A 27,889-nucleotide genomic window follows, 5' to 3' on the forward strand; every position below is an offset into this window, starting at 1 on the left:
GTAATAGAGTAAAAGTAGATTGATGTTCTCTAAAATAGTCTACCATGCACTATAAATTCTTAAAGATGCATCTTTTGGTCTTATCTATTTTATAGAATAGATACTATTAGATAATTAAAGATATTATCAAGAAGATAAAGATTTGAATATATTAATACAATGCCTATTATATATTGTCAAGGAAAAATTATACAAGATTACAAAATAGATAATGAAGCAGAAGTGACAGAATTGAATAGAAGAATTATAGAATTTATGTATAACTTTTTGATGAGTTAGGAGTATTTAATCAAGTTGTTCAAGCCACTATCTTAAAAATTCCTTGAGGAGGCCTTATAATAAAGCACAGGTATTTCAAACAGCAGCTTCTACTTATAAACACAAATTTATTACATTTGCTTTGAGATTTTGAACTAACAACACAGTAATTCATTCATAATCCAGCATCTGAAATACAGCAACCACTTTTAAGCAAAATGCATTCTCTTATATTTTAAGTCAATATTTCAGAAAATCAAAATAATAGTGAATGTCTTAACAGATTATGTTAAGTTGTATTTGTGAATGCATATTCATAAAAACTAGCAAATTCTGGGTTCTACATATTTCAAATGATAATTTTATACTAGACTTTGTATGGTATCTCATGTTTTCAATAAATTAAATACTGAAATGAACTGTATACTTTTACCACACCCCACTACAAAATATATTTTTTTTCCCCCCTAAGGGACTTTTAAAAGCTGAAGAGCACAGCTGGTCCCTTGCGGAACTGGTACATGCAGTAGTTTTACTCACACACTATCATTCTCTTGCCTCGTTCACATTTGGCTGTGGAATCAGTCCAGAAATTCATTGTGATGGTGGCCACACATTCAGACCTCCTTCTGTTAGCAACTACTGCATCTGTGACATTACAAATGGCAATCACAGTGTGGATGAGATGCCGGTCAACTCAGCAGAAAATGTTTCTGTAAGTATTATTTGTCATGAGATTGTCATAAAACTAATCACAATAATTGCTGTTATATTATTTCTTCAGTTGGCTTCTTAGAAAAACCCACCCTGTTAAGACTGTGGTGATATTGGGCCCCTATATCAATTCATTCAGTAAGGTTTTATTGACTGCCTCACATGCTCATCACTAGTCTAGGTGATATACAAAATTACACAAAAGTGATGTACAAGACTCTAAGACCCTCTAGGAGTTTACACTTAGATAATTTTAGGATCAGGAGCCAATAGCATGTGTCCCATCAGAGCCAAATAATATTGACTGGGTACTACAGTGACATGAGGGAAGGCTGAAAATAGTGTGGCCTGGTGGTGAAGACTTTTTGTGCCAATCACATTCTTCTCTTTTGCACAAAATAAACAGTCTGACTTCTTAATTTTTTATCTTTCAGAAGATTTAATCAACTTTGATCTAGAAATTTCTCTCTTTAAAATACTTTTTTTCATGTTTAACTTTGCACCAATATAGAAGGTGATATCAGGTGAATGTAAATGTGTTAAAATGCTTTCACCTCTATTCCTTATCTTCCTGGCTTTTATATATTCTCAGTTTGTTACTCCTTTGAAACAGAGCAAGTTCAGTTTTCTATAAGCAACTTTTAATTCCTATATATGATGAATCAGAATCCCCTCCTGCATTCTTTTGCTGTAGCAAAAAAGCAGGTGTTTATTTTATGCTTCAAAAATAAATTTTAGAAGCAGTACCACAGCCATCTGAATGCTTTGCATGCATTTTCTGAGTTATCCCTTTGAAATACATTTGACAGGTTGAATTGCCTTTAACTTACATATTTGACTTCAGGCAAGTTATTGAATCTCAGTTATTTCATCTCTAAATAAAAGTAAAACACAAAGTTATTGTGAGGTTTAAATGAAACGTCTCTAAAGAAGTAAAATGCCAAGTACAACACTGAGCATTTGTGAGGTGCTAAATAAGAGGTAGCATTTACATATGGTGAAATTAGCACAAGAAAGAATAATTTTCCCAAGGTTGATCATAGCACTGTCCTGACACTGCCAAAGACCATCAGTTTCACCATCCTTTGAGCTGCCTAGATTCATGTTATAGACCTGCATATGGCCACTGATTATTTATCAAAGCTTGGCAGTCAGAAGAGGATCCAAGAGAGAGTATTCAGTTGCTAGAATGCTAGGAGATGGATTCTTGTCCGTGCTACCAATCATTTAGTACAAGGCTAAAGAAAAAAGTACTTGATTGTTTCTAGTTCTCCTTCTATTAAAAGAGTGAAGAGTGAAAGAAGATGATTTTTATTTCTCTAATAGATAAGCTTCCTATTCCCAGGTAAGCTGGATACTTTTAGAAGGTTTATGGCCCACACTGATGACACCTGACAGTGAGCTGATATGGCTTGTTTTTTAGGTACATATCCAGTATCTGACATAGCTCTTCAGATACAAATGGTAACAAACAAACAAGAATTTTCCATCCCTCCCAACCCTGGCAACTACTTACTTCTTTTTTTACTGTCTCCATAGTTTTGCCTTTTCCAGAATGTTATATAGTTGGAATCATACAGTATGTAGCCTTTTCAGATTGGCTTCTTTCACTTAGTAATATGCATTTAAACTTCTTCCATGTCTGTTCATGGCTTGATACCTAGTTTCTTTTTAGCACTGAATAATTTTTTATTTTCTGGATGTACCAATGTTTCTTTATTCCAGTAGCTACTGAAGGACACATTGGTTGCTTCTAAGTATTGGTGTATTATTCTGTTCTCATGCTGCTAATAAAGACATACCCAAGACTGGGTAATTTATAAAGGGAAAAAAAAAATTCTTACACAGTTTTAACATTTTAATATTAAAATGAAATGCCGTAATTTTTTAAATCCTAACAACTTTGGCAGATCAGTCAAGGAACAAAGAAACCTACTTTGTTTCATTTCCCTCTTATTTCAATATAATATCAAGAATTATCTTTCCTAAGAATACTTACAATTTGGGCTCTTTAGGAGGAGAATGGATAAACAAAATAAATTAGTGAGAGATAATGTGAGTTGATGGAGACCTTTTTTAAACTTTGAGTCATCCTATCATGAAACCTAATCCTTTTCAGCTCATTTTTTATTTGGTTACTGACCATGTGTCAGGAATAATTAGGGGGAAAATGCATGCATGCACCAGAAGAATCTTCAGTACCATCGCAGAAACACTTCCCATCGTGAAAGTCTTAGAGAAAGGGCTTAATACTGAGCATTTCAGCATAACTGTTTGGATCAAAAGAAAAATGTAAAGCACATGTGATATAGATTGTCTCTTAATGTAGAATTATCCTGACCGTCATTCTCCAACAAGTATTTCTTGAATATCTACTATGTACCAGGTACTATGCTAGGCTTGGGATATATACAAGTAAACCAAACAGATCTCCTACCTTTATGAAGGTTCGGTCTGGGAAGGGAGCCAGCATTAAATCAATATCATGCAAATAACAATTATAAATTATGATTGGTCCTCTGAAGGAAAGAGGAGAGGGTTGTGTTAGAATCTAATTTGATAGTGGGGTAAATGATAGTGTTTAGAAGGATGTAAGCTGCTACCTGAAGGATCAATGGGTGGAAGCCAGGAAGAATGGGAGATAGAGGTCTTAAAAACATTCCTGGCAAAATCATTTCATAAAAGGGGAAACATTAATTTTGTATATATACATTGAGATTTGAGATTAAGACTTTTTTTTGTTTGTTTTTCCTTTTTGAGACAAAGTCTCTCTCTGTTGTCCAGGCTGGAGTACAGTGGCACAATCACAGCTCACTGCAGCCTTGAACTCCTCCTGGGCTCAAGTGATTCTCCTGCCTTGGTCTCCCAAAATGCTGGGATTACAGGCATGAGCCACTAGCCCAACCCAGACTTCTTAATATATTCATTTTATTTATAAGAAAGATATAAATTGTATAGATTTGATCTAGCTTTTGTGGCAAGAATGCAGCAGGGTATAGAAGTATAACTGGTTTGACTAGTGCAAAACAACTTGGCCAGTCCTTTGTCAGACCCATTACTCTATGTGTGACACTGCTCTAGTCATCCCAGCAAGTGACAGCTGCCAGATCCATTGCAGAGGTCAGGTGGCCAACTCTAGCCATGTAAAGACATCTTTCATGTTTAATTGGTAAATTGTATAAATAGAGCTATTAAAGATGACAGACACATTGACAATATGTATGTCCAGTGTACACAGTTGATGCAAAGTCACTTATACTTTGTGTATCTTATTTATTTAAAGATTAAGCAAGTAGAAGTTAACTTATGCAGTTGTTTTAAATTGACAAGCAGTGTTTAGTTTTTAAAACAGCATAAATAGTAATGACATTATTGCTAATCTTGTAAGGTAAAAGCATTAGAATGTGTTCTTAAAATCATGTTTTTTTTATATTTTAAAATCTGCATGTCTATATTCCTAATAGGCCAAAATAGTTTTTTATTCATTAATGTACATTAAAATTATAAGAATATTTTCCCTATATTCTATTAAGACATAAATTCTGGCCAGGCACGGTGGCTCACACCTGTAGTCCCAGCACTTTGGGAGGCTGAGGCGGGCAGATCACAAGGTCAGGAGATCGAGACCATCCTGGCTAACACAGTGAAACCCCATCTCTACTAAAAAACACAAAAAATTAGCCGGGCATGGCGGCAGGCACCTGTAGTCCCAGCTACTCAGGAGGCTGAGGCAGGAGAATGGCATAAACCCGGGAGGCGGAGCTTGCAGTGAGCAGAGATCTCACCACTGCACTCCAGCTTGGGCGATGGAGCAAGACTCTTTGTCTCAAAAAAAGAAATAAAAGATATAAATTCTTATGAGACAGACTTAAAAGATAATTCATATATATTCTGTGTCTGCCACGTGTAACATTAATTGTACTTTTTCTTCAGGTGAGTGATTCTTTCTTTGAGGTTGAAGCCCTCATGGAAAAGATGAGGCAGTTACAGGAATGTCGAGATGAAGAAGAGGCAAGTCAGGAAGAGATGGCTTCACGTTTTGAAATAGAAAAAAGAGAGAGCATGTTTGTCTTCTCTTCAGGTAAGAACAACCATTGCATAGTCAATATAATTATTGCAAACTCAACTTTTTGTTTAAGGAATTTAAATGACTTTTAAAGCATCAATCTAAATATGTCCTTCCTTTTAGAGAGGGTATTGCATAGATATTCCTATTTATAAATAATTCTTAAAGCAAGCAACTAAGAAAAGGCCATAAGTGAAAACAGCCTAGACTAAGAGGGAGGACTGGTACTAAAATTACTTCTGATAACCTTTGTGAACTTGGCTAAGTCACTTAACATATGAGTGCCTTCTTTTTTCTCTCTTTTTTTTTTTTTTTTTTTTTTTTTAAGAAACAGCATCTTGCTTTGTTGCCAGGCTGGAGTGCAGTGGCATGACTGTAGCTCCTAGGCTCAAGCGATCATCCTGCCTCAGCTTCCTGAGTAGCTAGGACTACAAACATATGCCACCACGCCTAGTTAATTTTTAAATTTTTTTTGTAGAGATGGAAGTCTTGCTATATTGCCCATGCTTCTCTTCTTTAACATGAGGAAATAGTCCCAAGACTGCTTCCAGCATTAAAATTCTGTGATTTTTTGGGGGCATGGTAGTTTGTACCTGTGGTACCAGCCACTCAAGAAGCTGAGGTGGGAGGATCGCCTTGAAGCCAGTCATTCCAGACTAGTTTGGGCAACATAGCAAGACTCTCGTCTCTAAAAAAACAAAAAACAACAACAAAAAGTATCATTTGTGAAAAGGAGATATTTATTAACCAACAACAACCTAAATCCTCTATGTTTAACCTTTATCTATATGCAGGCTACAGGAGACAATATATAAACCAGGTAATTTAAAGGAGAAACAGTTTATAAAATGTCTCCAGATGTATTTTGACAATAATAGAGTGGGAGAAAGAGCACCAAGCTTCTTAATAGCAAAGAAACAATCAAATTTGTTTAAATGGAGGTTGGACGTTAGCTTGTTTTTCTTCCAGGAAAAATTTTTGTTTCCATGCCTAAAGATGTAGAGTTGTCATCTAATGCTACACTTACATGAAACTATAATCTCATCAACTCCTAAACATGATGATAGTTCAGAAAGTCTTAGGCACAGTGCAGGCAGCACTGTAAAAATGTTAACTCATGGGATTTCTTTCTTTGATCATGTTACATATTATATGTCATTAATATTCAACAAAAATAATCTAAATGCTAAATTTTGAAGCATAGCTGATTTTTATAGTTATCTTAAAAATTATCCAAAAGTGGCCAGGCACGGTGGCTCAAGCCTGTAATCCCAGCACTTTGGGAGGCCGAGACGGGCGGATCACGAGGTCAGGAGATCGAGACCATCCTGGCTAACACGGTGAAACCCCGTCTCTACTAAAAAATGCAAAAAAACTAGCCGGGCGAGGTGGTGGGCGCCTGTAGTCCCAGCTACTCCGGAGGCTGAGGCAGGAGAATGGCGTAAACGCGGGAGGCGGAGCTTGCAGTGAGCTGAGATCCGGCCACTGCACTCCAGCCTGGGCGACAGAGCGAGACTCCGTCTCAAAAAAAAAAAAAAAAAAAATTATCCAAAAGTATGTTCATACTTTGAATAAGTAGAATCTAATACATATAAATTGGAATGGGAGGAGAGAGAGAGGGTCTATGAAAGAGGCAATAAAAGGCAGAGAATTCGACTATGAGTTTTCATTTTATAACAGAGAATCTCCTTTAACTACATTCTATTTACTAGCAAGTAAACTACTTTGTATAATTGTAAGACTATTTTGGTTGATATTGGTTACTCAGTAACAGAGAAAGGGTTATGCCATTTTTACTTGCTTTGGGTAAAGTCAATTTTAACTAGCATCCTATTTTTAAAAACCTTTCAATGGTCTTTTTCCCCAGATGATGATGAAGTTACACCAGCAAGAGATGTATCTCGTCATTTTGAGGATACTAGTTATGGCTATAAAGATTTCTCTAGACATGGGATGCATGTTCCAACATTTCGTGTCCAGGTAAAATTGCAACTTGTATGCACATGATTGACTAGAAACATCTCAGTCTGACTTAAAATACAAAAGAGCCACTTAGATTTAAGAACTATGCTAAGTGCTTTGCAGGCAGTATCTCTTCTTGTTTCAGAATAAAAGCTGAAAAACTGTTTCTAATCCATCCATGGAATCATACTGTAGTTTCAGTGTATGTGTATCTTAAAATTTTTATTGTGTAAGTATTTAATTCAGATGAGTTGATACTCCCAGCATTCCCAAATATTGTTAGGGGCCAGTGTTAAATAATAACTATTTTACCAGAATTATGAAAATATTTGAGAACCATAAGATTTTGTTTCTTTGCTCAAGAAACTAACGGGCCTCATACTGGCTCCCACCTGTAATCCCAGCACCTTGGGAGGCTGAGGCAGGTGGATTGCCTGAGCCGAGGCATTCCAAGACCAGCCTGGCCAACAAGGGGAAACCTTGTCTCCACACAAAAATAAAATAAAATAAAATTAGCCAGGTGTGGTGGCATGTACCTGTGGTCCCATCTACTTAGGAGGCTGAGGTGGGAAGATCACTTGAGCCTGGAAGGTTGAGGCTGCGGTGAGCCCTGATGGAGCCACTGCACTCCAGCCTGGGTGATAGAGTGGGATCCTGTCTCAAAAAATAAAAATAAACTAAGGGACAAAATTTAGGCACAAGGAAGAGTTATAGAATAATTATACAATAGATTAGAAATTGAAGACATCATGTGGGCTGGAAATTTTATGGAGAGACATTAGGATTTGAAGAATTTGGATGGTAAAAAGGGTATTGTAAGTAGAAGAGAACAGACAATAATTAAGCTTTAGGTTGAGGGATAGAGTGAAGGAAGGAATTACAAAGAGATTGGCTGGCTGCTGTGAGCTTCAAGCTAAAGATTCCTACTTCTGATTAGTGGTGTATGTTTAAAATTGGTTAGGTGTGCCTTACATGCGAAAGCAGTTTACAGTAGATTATGTGGGGTTTGTAGGCTTTGACCAGAGTGATGGCATAATATCAAAGAGGTGTTTTTAGGAAAGCAACAAAGAAGTAGGGGCTTATTAAGTCTTGTTTCAGGTAGAAAGAAAGGAGGCAAGGAGATTTAATATAGGAAAACTAATTAGGAGACTCAGTTAATAGGGCTAAAAGGCAGAAGTGGGGGTAGGAGAAGGAATGGGTGATGGATGTGTTGAATTAAAAATTCACAAAATTTGGCCAGATCTGGTGGCTCCCACGTGTAATCCCAGCACTTTGAGAGACCAAGATGGGAAAATCACTGAGGCCAAGCATTCAAGACTAGCATGGGCAGCCAAACAAGACCCTACCTCTACAAATAATTTTAAACAGTATCCAAGCAAGGTGGCCTGTGCCTGTAGTTCCAGTTACTCAGGAGGCTAAGGCAGGGAGGATCGTTTGATCCCAGGAGTTGGAGGCTGCAGTGAGCTGTGATCACACCATTGCACTCCAGCCTGGGCAACAGAGTGAGACCTTGTCTCTTAAAACACACTTACTCATTTTTTGAATGGCTGCAGCAATGGAAAAGGAGAGGGGACTCCCAAGATGGTCACATCTGGGGGCTGAGTGGAGAGAGAATGAAAGAGAGAAAGGCCGATGTGTAAGGGGAGGAGACTACTAGTTTTTTTTTTTGAGATGAGACTATTAGTTTTTAAACTCACTGAGTTATAAAACACAACCTTTTGCATGTTGCAGTATAGAAATTGAAAAAAGATTGGAGTGCAAGAAGCTGGGAGTTAGGGATGAAAGCCAGTTAGTTGGTCAGCCAAATGACAATCATTTTTACCATACTACAGAGCTGTAGATACAGAACTGTACTTGACCACATTTTAATTATTCACATTTGTTCTATTCCCTGTATTTAGGACTATTGCTGGGAAGATCATGGTTATTCTTTGGTAAATCGCCTTTATCCAGATGTGGGACAGTTGATTGATGAAAAATTTCACATTGCCTACAATCTTACTTATAATACAATGGCAATGCACAAAGATGTTGATACCTCAATGCTTAGGCGGGCAATTTGGAACTATATTCACTGCATGTTTGGAATAAGGTTAGTCTTTCTGTGTTTATAAAGAGATGTTTTCCTCTGGGCCAAATTATTCAAGTGCTTGGAGTGCATGTGCACATGGACACACACATAATCAAAACCCATCCCCTCCCCTCTAACTTATTTTTATGCTATTTATGCTTCAAAGAACCACTTTATTGCAACCTAGTTTTTTCTCCTCTTTCCTAGCTAGGCAGGAGGGAGAGTTAGGGAATTTGACAAGAGTTGAATGACAGCTGCCTCCAGGAAAGGGAGGACAAGCAAGCTGGTCCTAGAACAAAGTTTGTCACTGAACACCTTTAGTATCTTTTCTCTTCATATCATCTGTCTCCTGATACATTTATGTTTCTACCTCCTTGGAAATTAGTACCCTTATATTGCCCCTCTGGCTGTTCTTAGGCTCCCTCTGAGGATTATTTGCTCTCATGATACCTAATCAAAATGCAAAACTTTCATGTCCTTGCTGTTAGGTTTTTATTATGTTATAATGAAAATGCAGTCATCGTATACCACCTTCTCACACATGCACACAAACTCCGAGCTACAGTGCTTACTAGTTAACTATTTTTGCTGTAAAATCAGGCTTTCTATTCATTTTATTAGAGAGTCTGGTCAAAACCTACAAACCCTAGTTAATCTACTCTAAACCGATCTGGCATTTGAGGTACATCTGACCAACTTTAAACTAATTTCCCACTAATCAGTAGCCAGACTATTGACTTTAGCCTCCTGAATGGTTGTAGAACCAGCTTTGCAAGACCTTTCTCCCCTTTCCACTGAAAACTCAATAGGAGACTTCAGTACCTATGTCATCAGGAATCCATTACCCAGTGCAGCAAAGCAGACAACTGGTACATGCAGCCATCTTGGCTTAAAGCAGGATAGGCTCTCCTAAGTACAGACCATCCTTCTCCCTGCAGCCCCTGCCTTTTTTCTCATTTGACCCCAGAAACTCCTAGAAACATGAGTAAAGTAATTCTAATTATTTTTATTTACACAAGTGAATTTCTCTATATGTATATATAGAGAATGTACTAGTACCAATAACAAACATAATTATTTTGTTTAATTTTGATAATACTCAAAATCTGTTTTCAGAATTTGTTCAGCCAGGCGCAGTGGGTCACGCCCATAATCCCAGTACTTTGGGAAGCCAAGGCGGGCGGATCACTTGAGGTCAGGAGTTTTAGACTAGCCTGGCCAATATGGTGATACCCTGTCTCTACTAAAAATACAAAAATTAGCTGGGCATGGTGGCACACACCTGTAATCCTAGCTTCTCAGGAGGCTGAGGTGAGAAAATCGCTTGAACCCAGGAAGCGGAAGTTGCAGTAAGCCAAGATAGCACCACTGCACTCCAGCCTGGGCGACAGGGCAAGACTCCATCTCAATAATAGTTTGTTCCTCAGTGTGGTTGCATATTCATGATTGCAGATGTATACTACTGCTTGGTACCCAGTGCTACGTTAATATTGTCAGCTTTCAGGAATGATTTACTTGGGTAGTAGAAAATGTTCTGTGACTCTCCCTAAGTACTCTGTTTCTTATCCCTTTATACTCACTCATCCACCTGCAGTTGTAAAGCTCTATCATTTTTGGGGACAGCTGCCTACACAAAGAGGGAAAAAATACAGCATTAATTATTGATGTGTATACTTTTGTAACATGAAAACAGGTTATACACTGAAAATATCATAATTCTCCTTATGTCTTTCAACAGATACGATGATTATGACTATGGTGAAATTAACCAGCTATTGGATCGTAGCTTTAAAGTTTATATCAAAACTGTTGTTTGTACTCCTGAAAAGGTTACCAAAAGAATGTATGAAAGCTTCTGGAGGCAATTCAAGCACTCTGAGAAGGTATGTGCCTATTGTGGCTTGTTTACTCTGTAACTTAGCAATGATTCGTAGTCTCCTTCACCTAACCTAATTGGTCTGAAACCCTTTCCATCACCCCTCCCAACCCAAAGAAAAACATTCCAGGACAGCTGTCTCAGGTACCCCTTCAGAAGGGAACTTCATTATGGTGATAGAGTAAAAGAATAAAGATAGGGAGCACAGGTGGGCTGGCCCATCTTCAGAAGTGCTGGCATGGCTGTAAGCATGTAGAAGAAAGACTGTTTTATAAAAGCTGTGTATATGTAGAAGTGTCTGTTCTCTTTGAAACATCTTTATAGAAATTACTGAATAATGATTTGGCAGGGGAAGTTGTTATTCTGATAAAACAGTGTTTAGATTTTTTGACATGTAACAAACCTCCAGGAAATATGGTAAAATATAAATGAAAGCTCAAACCATCTATCCAAAAAGAACGTTAGGGCGGGCATGGTGGCTCACATCTATAATCCCAGCACTTTGGGAGGCCAAGGCAGGCAGATCACTTCAGCTCAGGAGTTCAAGACCAGCCTGTCCAACATGGTGATACTAAAAATACCAAAAAATTAGTTGGGCATGGTGGCATGCGCCTGTAGTCCCAGCTACTTGGGAGGCTGAGGCATGAGAATTGCCTGAACCCAGGATGTGGAGGTTGCAGTGAGCCAAGATCATGCCAGTGCACTCGAGCCTGGGAAAGAGTGAAACTGTGTATCAGAAAAAAAAAAAAAAAAAAAAAAAAAGACAGCTGTTTTGAGAAATTGATAATCTGTTCAACAAACCCAAGGATAAGTTATTCTGTACTACATAGGAAGTGTAGGACGTGTACTTATTTTATGTGTTCATTAGATTCACTGAAAAACTGATTGTGAATGTTTGTAACCCTTCCTTATATGATGTTGTATTTTATATTCAGGTTCATGTTAATCTGCTTCTTATAGAAGCTAGGATGCAAGCAGAACTCCTTTATGCTCTGAGAGCCATTACCCGCTATATGACTTGATGCCTTTCCTTCATTAAAGATGATTCTGGAATGATCAGCAGATACAGTCTACAAGGGGAAGGTACTAAACCCCAGGACCAATGGTAGACAAAATAATTCAGAAATCCATTGTGCCATGATTCCTTTAGTTTCTGCTATTTTTCTGTGGAAAACCCACTGCTGGCACAAGCAGTGACTGTTTGGCAGCTTCAAGTTTAGAGCTGTGAAGACAGGCTGCCATTCAAGTATTTTGCTTTTTGACAGTACAAGATGCTGTGTAACTGTTTTAATACAGCAAATAGTAACTCTCCAAATCCTGTTGCTTTTATGTTAAATAAGATAACAAGAATTGGAGCATGCAAAGATGGGACTTGGATAATGACTTAAGCTTTATATGTAAAGAATTTTAGAAGATCTTGGTGCTGCTATTCCTGCTGGAGGAATGAATAGATGGCTGTTTCAGTTAAGCTATTAGTAATAAAAGTGAACATTGCTACTATCTGAGCCTACATACATAACTTGTGTGATTTCAAATTAAACTTGCATTATGTGTTAATTTTCTTGCATCTAAAAAAGCATAGAATTCCTACTCACACAGCTCAGCAACAACCATTTTGATGGTAACAGTTAATTTCTTTCATTAGTTTTTTAAATTCAGGGTTCTGGATATTAAATTACAATGGCATTCTTAAAGATTTTCTTCAAAAAGCAATCCTAAATGAAAGTGTGTAAATTACAAGAAGCTGGCGATCTTTTGATATGCTGTTTCACAGGATCCTGACACTGGAGGGCAGCTGTCTTGTGCAGTAGTTGTGTTTCCAGCATCGAAGTTGTGGGATATGTTGCTGTAGACTGCTGCGCAGTCCTGGGTGCATTCTATGTCTCTGCCTGCCTCCTGGTCCCCCCTTTAAAGGTTGTGCAGCTCCTTAAATAATAAAGCTGGAAAACATTTTTAGTCGGGTTATCACATTTGATTTACAAAAACGCTAACTTTGTTTGAAATGCAAACAGGTTTGAAAATATGTATTAAGTACTTTGTATTCTGGAAGCGTGAATTGCTTTTGAAGTCTGTCAGTATTACTGGTATTTTTCAATAAAGAATTTTTCTCCAATTTTATGTGCTGTCTCAATCTCTTAAAAAGTCATGACTTCACTATTAGTAATAATTTTGAGTTTCTACCTACTTTCATAAGCCAATTAAATAATGCTGTAATCAGATGAGACTACTTTTAAATGGCAAAACACTTGAAGCCATTTTGAAAGATACAAAGAGTGGACTTTCTTTAGAATCTTATGTAAGACCATTTTTATCTTGGAAATGACTGGTATGGCTCTATGCCTGCTCTCTTTTGAACTGTTTTAGAGTTCCAATAGAACGTTAAGAATTACTAGAAAGAAGGATTCATTAGGGAGAGACTGCAGAACAAAAAATGACACTTTATCAGACAAGTAGAAATAGCTCTAAGTTTAACTGAAGCTGTTGTGGTAACTCTGTTACTCCTCAAAACATTTATTGAGCTCAATCTAGTGCCTGCCTCCAAATGTATGGGGTAGTGTGGAAGTGAGGGTTGGGAGCAATCAATTTTGAATAGAGGTGGTACCTGTCGTCAAGGATATTTACTCTTGTGAAAAGACAAGACTATAACCTTAGCTAGAAATAGAGTATTATCTTCAATATGTTTTATATTTAAAGAAACTTATAAGTGCATTACTCATCGAATATGCATCACGCCTTTGTCCTCTTCTGCCTGCTATGGAGTTCTCTCACTATAGCAATACAATTGAACCTAAGAAGATAGTTAAAATTTTACTTATCCCGTTTCTGCTCTTTGTTCCTCCTCTTGAAAAAACAAAATTTCTAGTAGAGATTCTAATCAGCAGTAGAGTGATCACAAAACAAGATCAACTAGAATGCATTTAGTCCACTGGAACTTATAATCACTTAGAAATTGAAATCAAAATTTCAATGAGTTAAAAAATATGTTACCTAAAGTAATAAAAGTGCATGTGATACAAAGCTAATGTTTCAATGCCTCCCATTTAACAGGTGCTTCCTGTTTGAGTGTTTTCTCAAAACTAAACACAGGATTTCTAATGTTACTATAGTAGTTTTCAAAATAATTAGGGAAGGTACATTACACTGGGGATATCAAAACCTTCCCCAACCAGAGGAAAATTTTTTTCTACAATAATCACGAGAAAATTTCTGGTTGAGGTTCCCAGGATTCAAGAGTTAAAATCTGAGTTTTTTTGGCCATATTTGGGAAAATTTTGTATTAAGCCAAACTTAATCATCTCTAAGAATGAGGTTGATTTTATTACAGACCACCGGGAGGTAAGTAGGTAAGTAAAACTTGTTGGATAAGCATTTTTTATCAATATACTCTGAAATTTTATTAGCATATTCATATATGTGAATATCATGAATCAAATTTTATTAGCATATTTGTATATGTAAATATATACGAATCATACTAGTTTTTTTGCTAATGCTAGTAGATGGGAGTAATGTCAGCAAGATGATGGACTTGGGAATTCCATGTCCTCATTCTCCCAGAGACACTAAGTTAACAATATATGGGCCAGAATATCTTTGTGAGAACTCTAGAAACCAACTGGGAAACTGCAGCACTAAGGCAAATGCAAAGCCAGGAAAAGGCTGCACCTAAAGGCTAGGAAAGTTGGGGATTTTGCTCACCTTAGCTCTTCCCTAGCAGAGGATAGTGTGATCAAGCGGAAGCATAAATTCAGCAAAGCTGCAGGATACAAAATCAGTCGTATTTCTATACAGTAGCAATGAATGATCCAAAAAAATTAAACAATTCCATTTACAATAGCATCAAAAAGAATAAAATACTCAGGAATAAACTTAACCAAGGAGATATGCGATGGTGTGAATGTGTCTACCCCCACATTTGTATGTTGATGTATGTTGTATGTTGAAATGTAATCCTCAATGTGGTGGTATTAAGAAGTAGGCCTTTGGGAGGTGATAAGGTCAAGAGGGCTCTTCCCTCATGAATGGGATTAGTGCCCTTTAATAGAGGTCTGGGAAGCTCCCCTTCCACCATGTGAGGACAGAGCTCGAGTGTGCCATCTGTGAGGAAGAAGACACTAGGCACCAAATCCTTGATATTGGACTTTCCAGCCTCCAAAACTGGTGAGCAATAAATTTCTGTTACCTATAAATTACCCAGTCTAAGGTATTTTGTTACAGCAGCCTGAACAGACTTTAAGACAAAAGACTTACACATTGAAAACTGTAAGGCAGCAGTCCCCAACCTTTTTGGCACCAGGGACTGGTTTCATGGAAGACAGTTTTTCCATGGACCCAGGGTGGACAGTGCAGTGGGGGATGGTTTCAGGATAAAACTGTTCCACCTCAGATCATTGAGTATTAGATTCTTACAAGGAGTGCACAACCCACATCCCTCACATGCACAGTTCACAATAGGGTCAAGCGCCTATGAAAATCCAATGCTGCAGCTGATCAGACAGGAGGCAGAGCTCAGGCAGTAATGCTTGCTTGCCCACAACTTACCTCCTGCTGTGCAGTCAGTTCCTGACAGGCCACAGACCACTACTGGTCCATGGGTTGGGGACCCCTGCAAGCATTACTAAGAAATTAAAGACACGGCCGGGCTCAGTGGCTCAAGCCTGTAATCCCAGCACTTTGGGAGGCCGAGACGGGCGGATCACGAGGTCAGGAGATCGAGACCATCCTGGCTAACACGGTGAAACCCCGTCTCTACTAAAAACTACAAAAAAAACTAGCCGGGCGAGGTGGCGGCGCCTGTGGTCCCAGCTACCGAGGAGGCTGAGGCAGGAGAATGGCGTGAACCCGGGAGGCGGAGCTTGCAGTGAGCTGAGATCCAGCCACAGCACCCCAGCCTGGGTGACAGAGCGAGACTCCGTCTCAAAAAAAAAAAAAAAATTAAAGACACAAATAAATGGAAAGACATCTCATGGTCACCCAGAGTGACCTGTAGATTCAATGCAATCTCTATCAAAATCCCAATGGCATTTTTCACAGAAGTAGAGAATTCCATGCTAAAAATCATCTAGAATCTTCAGCAGACCCTGAATAGCCAAAACAATCTTGAAAAAGAACAAAGTTGGAGGTCTCACACTCCCTGATGTCAAAACATATTGCAAACCAACAGTAATCAAAATAATGTGGAACTGGCACAAAGTCAAACATATAGGCCAATGGAATAAGGTCCAGAAATAAATTCTCACATATATGGCCAAATGATCTTTAGCAAAGGTACCAAGACCACTCAGTAGGGACAGGACAGTCTCTTTAACAAACGATGCTAGGAAAACTGGATACACACATGCAAAAGAATGAAGTTGGACCCTTATATATTAAAAAACTCAAAGACCTAAATGTAAGACTGACAACTGTAAAACTAGATGAAAACACAGGGGGAAAGTTTCACAATATTGGATTTGGCAATGATTTCTTAGATATGACACAAAGTATGGGCAGCAAAAGAAAAAATATGGAATTACATCAGACTTAAAAATGTTTGTTCATCAAAGGACAATCAACAGAGTGAAAAGGCAACCTATGGGATAGGAGAAAATATTTACAAATTATATATTTGATAAGAGGTTAATAACCAGAATATATGAAGAATTCCTACAACTCAAAAAATCAAATACCTAAAAAATGGGGCTGGGAGTGGTGGCTCATGCCTGTAATCCCAGCAGTTTGGGAGGCTGAGGCAGGCAGATCATGAGGTCAGGAGATCGAGACCATTCTGGCCAACATAGTGAAACCCCTGTCTCTACACAAAAATTAGCTGGGTGTGGTGGTGTGCACCTGTAACCCACTGGGATTATTCAGGAGGCTGAGGCAGGAGAATGGCTTGAACCTGAGAAGTGGAAGATTGCAGTGAGCTGAGATTGCACAACTGCACTCCATGCACTTCAGCCTGGTGACAGAGCGAGACTTCATCTCAAAAAAAAAAAAAAGAAAAAGAAAAAAAGACCAAAGACTTGAATAGACATTTCTTCAAAGATGATATACAAATGACCAACAAACAAAAATTATGAAAAGGTGCTCAGCATGACTAATTATAAGAAATGTAAATCAATATTACAAAGACACATTACCTCACACCCATCAGGATGGCTACAATTTTTAAAAATCCCAAAATAAGTGTTGGTGAGGATGTGGGGAAATCGGAATGCTTATGTGGTATTGGTAAGAATGTAAAATGATAATCACCACTTAAACACGATGTAGGTTCCTCAAAAAATTAAAAATAGAATTCCCATATGACACAGCAACTCCACTTGCTGTGGACTGAATATTTGTGTTCCCCCAAAATTCACAGGTTGAAGCCCTGCGGTCTTTGGGAAGTGATTCGGTCATTAAGGTGGAGCCCTCATGAGTGGCAGTAAACCCTTACAAGGAGAGACAGATGAGAGATGATCTCTCTCACCACCATATGAGGATAGAGCAAAAAGGCAGCCCTCTGCAAACCAGGAAGAGGGCCTTGACCATAAACTGAACTGGCCAGCACCTTGACTTTGGACTTCCTAGTCGTAAGAACTGTGAGGAATGAACTTTTGTTAAGTCACCCAAACTGTATTTTTTGTTATGTCAGCTTGAACGGAGACATCACTTCTGAGTATATACACAAAGGAACTGAAAACAAGATCTTAAAGAGAGATTTGCACACCTATATTCATGGCAACATTATTCACAATAGCCATGATATGGAGGCAACCCAAATGTTCACTGACAGATGAATGGATAAACAAAATGTGGTATATACATAGAATGGAAGATTATTCAGTCTTGGAAAGAAAGCAGCAGGGCACAGGTGGCTCACACCTATAATCCCAGCACTTTGGGAGGCTGAGGCAGGTGGATCACTTGAGGCCCAGAGTTCAAGACCAGCCCTGGCCAACATGGTGAAACCCCATCTCCACTAAAAATACAAAAATTAACCAGGCATGGTGGTGCATGCCTGTAATCCCAGCTACTTGGAAGGCTGAGCAGGAGAATCACTTGAACCTGGGAAGCGGAGGTTGCAGTGAGCCAAGATCATGCCATTGCACTCCAGCCTGAGCAACAGAGACTGTTCTGAGACTCTGTCTCAGGGAAGAAAAAAAAAAAAAAAAAGGAAGGAAATCCTATCACAGGCAACAACATGGATGAACCTTGATAATACTATGCTAAGCGAAATAAACCAGTCACATACATACACAAATATTGTATGGCTCCACTTATATGAGATATCAAGTAGTCAAAGTCATAGAAACCGAAAGTATTAACAGAATGATGGTTGCCAGGAGCTGGTGGGGGTGAAAATGGGGAGTTGTTTGGTGCATACAGCTTTAGTGTACAAGATGAAAGAGTTCTAGAGATCTGTTGCAGAACAATGTGAATATACTTAAACTACTGAACTGTACACTTAAAATAGTTAAAATGGTAGATTTTATGTGTTTATTTAACCACAGGTTTTGTTTAAGCAGATGGTTCCAAATGGTCCAGCTTGTATGTGGGCCTAAGGGGAGCAGTTAAGTATGGAAGAGAATAGGTATAATGGGATCCCACCATGAGTTACTATATTAGCCATAAATATGAAGGGGGCCATTTAGGGAGGGGAGAGTTTGATTTTTTTTTCCCTAAAAGTAGAATAAATAGCTTGCTATGGATGAAATACATTATATCTGTGAATGTTTTAGATAAATTAGCCCCTGTGACTTAAACTGATTTCATCTATTGGAGTGAATCTACCAGCATATACTTACATTATGGACTACAATAAGGTGAGTGTCCCTAGAGGATTTTGCTGAGCCACATTAGGTATGAGCCCCAGACTAGAACCATTCTTTGAAAGTCTATTTGTTCCTAGAAATGTAGGTTCTTTTTTTTTCTTTTTTTAGACAATGTCTTGTGCTGTTGCCCAGGCTATAGTGCAGTGGCACAATCTTAGCTCACTGTAACCTCCACATCCCAGGTTCAAGAGATTTTCATGAAACAAAGTCACTGGGAAGTTTGAACTGGGCAGAGCCCACCGCAGCTCAGCAAGGCTGTTGTGGCCAGATTGCCTCTCTATATTTCTCGTCTCTGGGCAGGGCATCTCTGAAAAAAAGGCAGCAGTCCCAGTCAGGGACTAATAGATAAAACCCCCATCTCCCTGGGACAGAGCACCTGGGGTAAGGGGCAGCTGTGGGTGCAGCTTCAGCAGACTGCCTGCTGGCTCTGAAGAGAGCAGCGGATCTCCCAGCACAGTGTTCCAGCTCTGATAAGGGACAGACTGCCTCCTCAAGTGGGTCCCTGACCCCCCGTGTATCCTGACTGGGAGACACCTCCCAGTAGGAGCCAACAGACACTTCATACAGGAGAGCTCTGGCTGGCATCTGGCAGGTACCCCTCTGGGACAAAGCTTCCAGAAGAAGGAATAGACGGCAATCTTTGCTGTTCTGCAGCCTCTGCTGGTGATACCCAGGCAAACAGGGTCTGGATGGACCTCCAGCAAACTCCAGCAGCACTGCAGCAGAGGGGCCTGACTGTTAGAAAGAAAGCTAACAAACAGGAAGGAATAGTATCAACATCAACAAAAAGGATGTCCACTCAGAGACCCCACCTGAATGTCACCAACATCAAAGACCAAAGGTAGATAAATCCACAAAGATGGGGAGAAACCAGCACAAAAAGACTGAAAATTCCAAAAACAAGAATGCCTCTTCTCCTCCAAAAGATCACAACTCCTTGCCAGCAAGGAACAAAACTGGACAGAGAATGAGTTTGACTAATTGACAGAAACAGGCTTCAGAAGGTAGGTAATAATAACATACTCTTCCGAGCTAAAGGAGCGTGTTCTAATCCAATGCAAGGAAACTAAGAACCTTGAAAAAAGGTTAGACGAATTGCTAACTAGAATAACCAGTTTATAAAAGAACATAAATGACCTGACGGAGCTGAAAAACACAGCACAAGAACTTCTGAAGCATACACAAGTATCAATAGCCAAATCTATCAAGCAGAAGAAAGGATACCAGTGACTGAGGATCAACTCAATGAAATAAAGCAAGAAAACAAGACTAGGGAAAAAAGAATGAAAAGAAATGAACAAAGCCTGCGAGAAAAATGGGACCATGTGAAAAGACGAAATCTATGTCGATTGGTGTACCTGAAAGTGACGGGGAGAATGCAACCAAGCTGGAAAATACTCTTCAGGATATTATCCAGGAGAACTTCCCCAATCTAGCAAGACAGGCCAACATTCAAATTCAGGAAATACAGAGAACACCACAAAGATACTCCTTGAGAAGAGCAACCCAAGACACATAATCGTCAGATTCACCAAGGTTGAAATGAAGGAAAAAATGTTAAGGGCAGCCAGAGAGAAAGGTCGGGTTATCCATAAAGGGAAACCCATCAGACTAACAGTGGATCTCTTGACAGAAACCCTACAAGCCAGAAGAGAGTGGGGACCAATATTCAACATTCTTAAAGAATTTTCAACCCAGAATTTCATATCCAGCCAAACTTAGCTTCATAAGTGAATGAGAAATAAAATCCTTTACAGACAAACAAATGCTGAGAGATTTTGTCACCACCAGGCCTGCCTTACAAGAGCTCCTGAAGGAAGCACTAAACATGGAAAGGAACAACCAGTACCAGCCACTGCAAAAACATAGCAAATTGTAAAGACCATCGATGCTATGAAGAAACTGCAACAGGCAAAATAATCAGCTAGCATCATAATGACAGGATCAAATTCACATATAACAATATTAACCTTAAATGTAAACAGGCTAAATGTCCCAATTAAAAGATACAGACTGGCAAATTGGATAAAGAGTCAAGACCCATTGGTGTGCTGTATTCAGGAGACCCAGCTCACGTGCAAAGACACACACAGGCTCAAAATAAAGGAATGGAAGAATATTTACCAATCAAATGGAAAGCAAAAAAAAAAAAAAAAAAAAAGCAGGGACTGCAATTCTACCCTCTCATAAAACAGACTTTAAACCAATACAGATCAAAAGAGACAAAGAAGGGCATTACATAATAAAAGGGATCAATGCAACAAGAAGAGCTAACTGTCCTAAATATATATGCACCAATACAGGAGCACCCAGATTCATAAAGCAAATTCTCAGAGACCTACAAAGAGACTTAGACTCCCACACAATAATAGTCAGAGACTTTAACACCCCACTGTCAATATTAGAAAGATCAATGAGACAGAAACTTAACAAGGATATCCACCAGGACTTGAACTTAGCTCTGGACCAAGGGACCTAATAGACATCTACAGAACTCTCCACCCCAAATCAACAGAATATACATTCTTCTCAGCACCACATCGCACTTATTCCAAAACTGACCACATAATTGGAAGTAAAATACTCCTCAGCAGATGCAAAAGAACAGAAATCATAAAAAACAGTCTCTCAGACCACAGTGAAATCAAATTAGAACTCAAGATTAAGAAACTCACTCAAAACTGCACAACTATATGGAAACTGAGCAACCTGCTCCTGAATGACTACTGGGTACATAATGAAATGAAGGCAGAAATAAAGATGTTCTTTGAAACCAATGAGAACAAAGATACAACATTACCAGAATCTCTGGGACATATTTAAAGCAGTGTGTAGAGGAAAATTTATAGCACTAAAGGTCCACAAGAGAAAACAGGAAAGATCTAAATTCAACACACTAACATCACAATTAAAGTAACTAGAGAAGCAAGAGCAAACAAATTCAAAAGCTAGCAGAAGACAAGAAATAACTAAGATCAGAGCAGAACTGAAAGTGATAGAGACACATAAAACTCTTCAAAAGATCAATGAATCCAGGACCTGGCTTTTTGAAAAGATCAACAAAATAGACCACTAGCGAGACTAATGAAGAAAAATTAGAAGAATCAAATAGACGCAATAAAAAATGGATAAAGGGGATAGATATCACCACCGATCCTACAGAAATACAGACTACCATCAGAGAATACTATAAACACCTCTATGCAAATAAACTAGAAAATCTAGAAGAGATGGATAAATTCCTGGACACTTACACTCTCCCAAATCTAAACTAGGAAAAAGTTGAATCCCAGAATAGACCAATAACAAGTTCTGAAATTAAGGGAGCAATGAATAACCTACCAACTAAAAAAAGCCCAGGACCAGACGGAATCACAGCCTAATTCTACCAGAGGTACAAAGAGGAGCTGGTACCATTCCTTCTGAAACTATTCCAAACAATAGAAAAAGAGGGAATCCCCCCAACTCATTTTATGAGGCCAGCATCATCCTGATACCAAAACCTGGCAGAGATACAACGAAAAAAGAAAATTTCAGGCCAACATCCCTGATGAAAATCAATGGGAAAATCCTCAATAAAATACTGGCAAGCTGAATCCAGCAGCACATCAAAAAGCTTATCCACCATGATCGAGTTGGCTTCACCTCTGGGATGCAAGGCTGATTCAACAAACATAAATCAATAAACATAATCCATCACATAAACAGAACCAAAGACAAAAAACACACGATTATCTTAATAGATGAAGAAAAGGCCTTCGACAAAACTCAACAGCCCTTCATGCTAAAAACTCTCAATAAACTAGGTATTGATGGAATGTATCTCAAAATAATAAGAGCTATTTATGACAAACCCACAGCCAATATCATACTGAATGGGCAAAAGCTGGAAGCATTCCCTTTGAAAACCAGCACAAGACAAGGATGCCCTCTCACCACTCCTATTCAACATAGTGTTGGAAGTTCTGGCTAGGGCAGTCAGGCAAGAGAAATAAATAAAGCATATTCAGTTAGGAAAAGAGGAAGTCAAATTGTCTCTGTTTGCAGATGACATGACTGTATATTTAGAAAACCCCATTGTCTCAGCCCAAAATCTTCTTAAGCTGATGAGCAATTTCAGCAAAGTCTCAAGATACAAAATCAATGTGCAAAAATCACAAGCATTCTTATAAACCAGTAACAGAGAGTCAAATCGTGAGTGAACTCCCATTCACAATTGCTACAAAGGGAACAAAATACCTAGGAATACAACTTACAAGGGATGTGAAGGACCTCTTCAAGGAGAACTACAAACCACTGCTCAAGGAAGTAAGAGAGGACACAAATGAAAAAACATTCCATGCTCATGGATAGGAAGAATCAATATCGTGAAAATGGCCATACTGCCCAAAGTATTTTATAGATTCAATGCTATCCCCATCAAGCTACCACTGACTTTCTTCACAGAATTGGAGAAAACTACTTTAAATTTCATTTGGAACCAAAAAAGAGCCCACATAGCCAAGACAATCCTAAGCAAAAAGAACAAAGCTGGAGGCATGATGCTACCTAACTTCAAACTATACTACAAGGCTACAGTAACAAAAAACAGCATGGTACCAAAACAGACATATAGACCAATGGAACAGAACAGAGGCCTCAGAAATAACACCACACATCTACAACCATCTGATCTTTGACAAACCTGACAAAAACAAGCAACGGGGAAAGGATTCCCTATTTAATAAAGTGTTGGGAAAACTGTCTAGCCATAAGTAGAAAGCTGAAACTGGATCCCTTCCTTACACTTCATACAAAAATTAACTGAAGATAGATTAAAGACTTAAATGTAAGACCTAAAACCATAAAAACACTAGAAGAAAACCTAGGCAATAATACCATTCAGGACACTGGCATGGGCAAAGACTTCATGTCTAAGACACCAAAAGCAATGGCAACAAAAGCCAAAATTGACAAATGGGATCTAGTTAAAGAGCTTCTGCACAGCAAAAGAAACTATCATCAGAGTGAACAGGCAACCTACAGAATGGGAGGAAATTTTTGCAGTCTATCCATCTGACAAAGGGCTAATATCCAGAATCTACAAGGAACTTAAACAAATTTATAAGAAAAAAACAAACAACCCCATCAAAAAGTGGGCAAAGGATGTGAACAGACACTTCTCAAAAGAAGACATTTATGCAGCCAACAAACATGAAAAAAAGCTCATCATCACTGGTCATTAGAGAAATGCAAATCAAAACCACAATGAGATACCATCTCACACCAGTTAGAATGGCAATCATTAAAAAGTCAGGAAACAACAGATGCTGGAGAGGATGTGGAGAAATGGGAATGCTTTTACACTGTTGGTGGGAGTATAAATTAGTTCAACCATTGGGAAGACAGTGTGGTAATTCCTCAAGGGCCTAGAAACAGAAATACCATTTAACCCAGCAATCCCATTACTGGATATATGCCCAAAGGATTATAAATCATTCTACTATAAAGACACATGCACATGTATGTTTACTGCAGCACTGTTCACAATAGCAAAGACTTGGAATCAACACAAATGCCCATCAATGATAGACTGGATAAAGAAAATGTGGCACATACACACCATGGAATACTATGCAGCCATAAAAAGGGATGAGTTCATCTCCTTTGCAGGGACATGGATGAATGTGGAAACCATCATTCTCAACAAATTAACATAGGAACAGAAAACCAAATAACACATGTTCTCACTCATAAGTGGGAGCTGAACAATAAGATCACATGGACACAGGGAGGGGAACATCACACACTGGGGCCCATCAGGGGGTGGGGAGCTAGGGGAGGGGTAGCATTAGAAGAAATACCTAATGTAGATGATGGGTTATGGGTGCAACAAACCACCATGGCCCATATATACCCATGTAACAAACCTGCACGTTCTGCACATGTACCCCGGAACTTAAATAATAAAAAAAAAGAGAGAGAGAGAGATTATCATGCCTCGGCCTCCCAAGTAGCTGAGATTACAGGTATGTGCCATCATGCCTGGCTAATTTTTGTATTTTCAGTAGAGATGGGGTTTCACCATCTTGGCCGGACTGGTCTCGAACTCACAACCTCAGGTGATATGCCTGCCTCGGCCTCCCAGAGTGTTGGGATTACAAGTGTAAGCCACCATGCCCAGCTGGTTTATTCTAATAGGCTTCAAAATGGGTATTCAGTCTGGGACACCTGCTCTCATCCCATGAGTTTTGGTGTTTTGTAGGGTGAGAAATGAGCTGTTAATAAAATCCTTTCTCTAAGCAGAGTAGTAAATTTACTTTTTGTTGTTGTTGAGATGAGGTCTCACTTTGTTGCCCAGGCTGGTCTTGAAATCCTAGCCTCATGGGATCCTCCCCTCTCAGCCTTCCAAAGTGCTGAATTACAGATGTGAGTCAGCAAATTTATTTTTATTTCCAACTCATCTTCATTTGGCTAGTATAGGATAACAATAGTAATCTCAATCTTTTGTTTTTTAATCATTTATTCAAAGGCTGAACTCATCCTACAAAGAATGGCAAGCTAAGAAAGTGCTTGGTGTTTTGAGCACCCACTCCACATCATACACTGGACTGGGCCATTTGCCCATTTAATGGTTTGTTCCAAATTACACTACAGTAAAATAGATATGATTCCCATTTTACAGTTGAAGCTCAAGAAATTAAGTTACTTGCTCCAAAGGTAGCAGGGGAGAGTGTGGATTCAGATTCAGGTCTACCATTCACCTAAGCCTGCATTCTTTCTAATACATTACATCACCTGTCAAACACGGAGAGTTACAATTAGAAGGACTGTCTTAGTCCAGTCATTTTATTTCAAATGAAAAGATAACTCTCATTTTAATCTATTTTACTTATTTAATAAAGAACAAATGGCCCAAAGCAGTTTTAAGTTTTTCTGCTTACTCCTTCTCTTAATATGAGGACCAAAAAGGTACTGGTACCAAATGAGAACCCTTATTATTTGACGTAGTAAGAATTAGTATAGATCCTATGTTGTAATATGTTCCACTCATGTTGACTACCCTTCTTTCTATATAATCTAACAGCCTTCACTGCACAGTTCATTTAACTTATGAACACTTTAATTCCAAAATTGCTAAATCAAGATTTTAAGACTAGAACTAAATTGTTTAATAGAGAATAGAAGAAAAAGTCATTTACTTAAAAATGCATATATTTTCATCTTACATTTCTCATAACAGGAAATATAACATGTATATACATTTTTCCATAATACCTAATAAGAAGAAATGCTTATTTTTAAAAAATACTTCAGCTCCTCACTAAAACCAGTTATTGAAAAACTTTCCACGTTTGTTAATGCTGAAAAAAATGTTCACGTTTGTTACCAGTTCTTAAGAATGAGGGAGACGTGACTTCCTGTTTCTACTGTTCATCTGCATCATGTTAGAAAGAGGGAATGGGCAGGGGTTCTAGGAAGGTGTGATGTCTCTGAATTCGGTTGAGAAGCTGCTGTGCCACAGGTTTGAATTCTGTTTCCCAGTGGAATTTGTGATAGTTTTTTAGGTCTGGATCAAAACTGCCATCCAGTGCTAGTTCTTCATCTGTATTAGAAAAATTTAAATTACAGCATTATTTAGAAATGTAATCCTATTGAATATCGTTTAATTTTGATGATATGAGTTAAACTCACCCTGGGTCACCCTTTAATACCAACGTAACACAAGATAGGATTTCAGAGAAGTTCTTTACTCTCTTCTGTTCTTTATGAATATTTTATTTTATTTTATTTTATTTATTTTATTTTATTTGGAGAGGCAGGGTCTCCATGTATTGCCCAGGCTGGTCTCCAACTCCTGCAACTCCTGACCTCAAGCAATCCTCCCACTTTGACCTCCCCAAGTGCCAAAGTGCTGGGATTACAGGTGTGAGCTACCTCGCCAAGCCCATTACTTTACAATTAGTATATTTTGGTATCTTAATTTAAATGGGCAATATTTTTTTCAAAAGAAATCTGGCCAGGTGTGGTGGCTCATGCCTGTAATGCCAACACATTGGGAGCCTGAGGTAGGAGAATTGCTTGAGCCCAAGAGTTCAAGATTAGCCTGAGCAACACAGTGATAGCTCAGGAAAAAAAAAAAAATCAGAAGATTATCTGGGCATGGGGGCATGTGCCTGTGGTCCCAGCTACTCAAGAGGCTGAGGCCAGGAGGATTGCTTGAGCACGGGAGATTGAGGCTGCAGTGGGGCATGACTGTGCCACTGCCCTCCAGCCTAAGCAACACAGCAAGACCCTGTCTCAAAAAATAAAAAATCCGAGATTGAACTGAACCTTTATTTCAACTAATTCCTTAGTTTTTTATATGTAAGTTTGTATCTAAAAGTTCGATCACAATTTCTCAGAATTACTTCCTTATGTGTACATAGAAAAGTTAATTACTTCAAAGGTTAGATACAAAAGGAATCAGGAAATCTTTTAGGAAAGTAGTTCAGTTAAATTTGACACTTTAAACTTTACTGAAACTCAGAACTTTGCTGGCTTCACAGCAGCAGGAAAGCAGTACTTTGAAAAGACAACCTTCCACCCCGCTACTCTCTCCATAACTGACAACTAGGAGGCCTTGGGAATCCTAAGGAATATTAGAATCCCAGGTGAGCCCATGGATAATGCAGAAAAGAACTTGTAAGAATAAAATGCAAAAGTACAACTTCGATTTCTCATCCAAGGGCATCCTGAATTCTGGGAACACCATATATTCAATCCAAGTAGGAAGATAAATGGCCACTGAGGTTTCTGTGCTCATTGCCACAGCAATTTTATGTGTTGATGTTGAGCCTCACACCCTGTGTGACAGACTTCAGAAAAGTGCACTGACCTGCCAGTCAGATTAGCTCTGCCACTTCCTACATCTGTGACATGAGGCCAACTTCTTAAACGGTAACCACTAAATCCTAAGACAACCACAGATGTTGTTACTTACATTGCCAACTTTTTTTTTTTTTTTTTTTTTTTTTTGATGAGATGGAGTCGCACTGTGTCACCCAGGCTGGAGTGCAGTGGTGCAATCTCGGCTCACTGTAACCTCTGAATCCCAGGTTCAAGCAATTCTTCTGCCTCAGCCTCTTGAGCAGCTAGGATTACAGGCATGTGCCACCACACCC

General features: G+C 38.7%; 2 protein-coding genes across 7 annotated transcripts in view; one reads left to right on the top strand and one right to left on the bottom strand.

Annotated features, from left to right (window-relative positions):
- The window catches only part of SESN1 (sestrin 1), a 110,316-nt gene extending 97,251 nt beyond the window's left edge, over nucleotides 1-13,065 (top strand). For 2 of the 3 annotated variants that reach the window (XM_010382495.2, XM_010382497.2), the window contains 6 exons: nucleotides 731-973; nucleotides 4,906-5,053; nucleotides 6,906-7,018; nucleotides 8,902-9,092; nucleotides 10,810-10,954; nucleotides 11,883-13,060. In XM_010382495.2, coding sequence (XP_010380797.1) covers nucleotides 731-973; nucleotides 4,906-5,053; nucleotides 6,906-7,018; nucleotides 8,902-9,092; nucleotides 10,810-10,954; nucleotides 11,883-11,969 — 927 coding nt within the window. In that variant the 3' untranslated portion in view covers nucleotides 11,970-13,060. Of the gene's footprint in view, nucleotides 1-730; nucleotides 974-4,905; nucleotides 5,054-6,905; nucleotides 7,019-8,901; nucleotides 9,093-10,809; nucleotides 10,955-11,882 lie in introns of all 3 variants that reach the window. The other variant, XM_010382498.2, reaches the window with a different exon arrangement.
- Nucleotides 1-27,889, bottom strand: part of ARMC2 (armadillo repeat containing 2) — a 180,399-nt gene that overhangs the window by 26,996 nt on the left and 125,514 nt on the right. For 3 of the 4 annotated variants that reach the window (XM_030928185.1, XM_030928188.1, XM_030928186.1), the window contains one exon: nucleotides 25,705-26,331. The exons of the other annotated variant lie outside the window; for it this stretch is intronic. In XM_030928185.1, coding sequence (XP_030784045.1) covers nucleotides 26,174-26,331 — 158 coding nt within the window. In that variant the 3' untranslated portion in view covers nucleotides 25,705-26,173. Of the gene's footprint in view, nucleotides 1-25,704; nucleotides 26,332-27,889 lie in introns of those variants that run through there. 4 annotated transcript variants of the gene reach the window in all.

Source organism: Rhinopithecus roxellana, chromosome 4 (genome assembly GCF_007565055.1).
Source record: "Rhinopithecus roxellana isolate Shanxi Qingling chromosome 4, ASM756505v1, whole genome shotgun sequence".
In the NCBI taxonomy this organism is placed as follows: Eukaryota; Metazoa; Chordata; class Mammalia; order Primates; family Cercopithecidae; genus Rhinopithecus; species Rhinopithecus roxellana.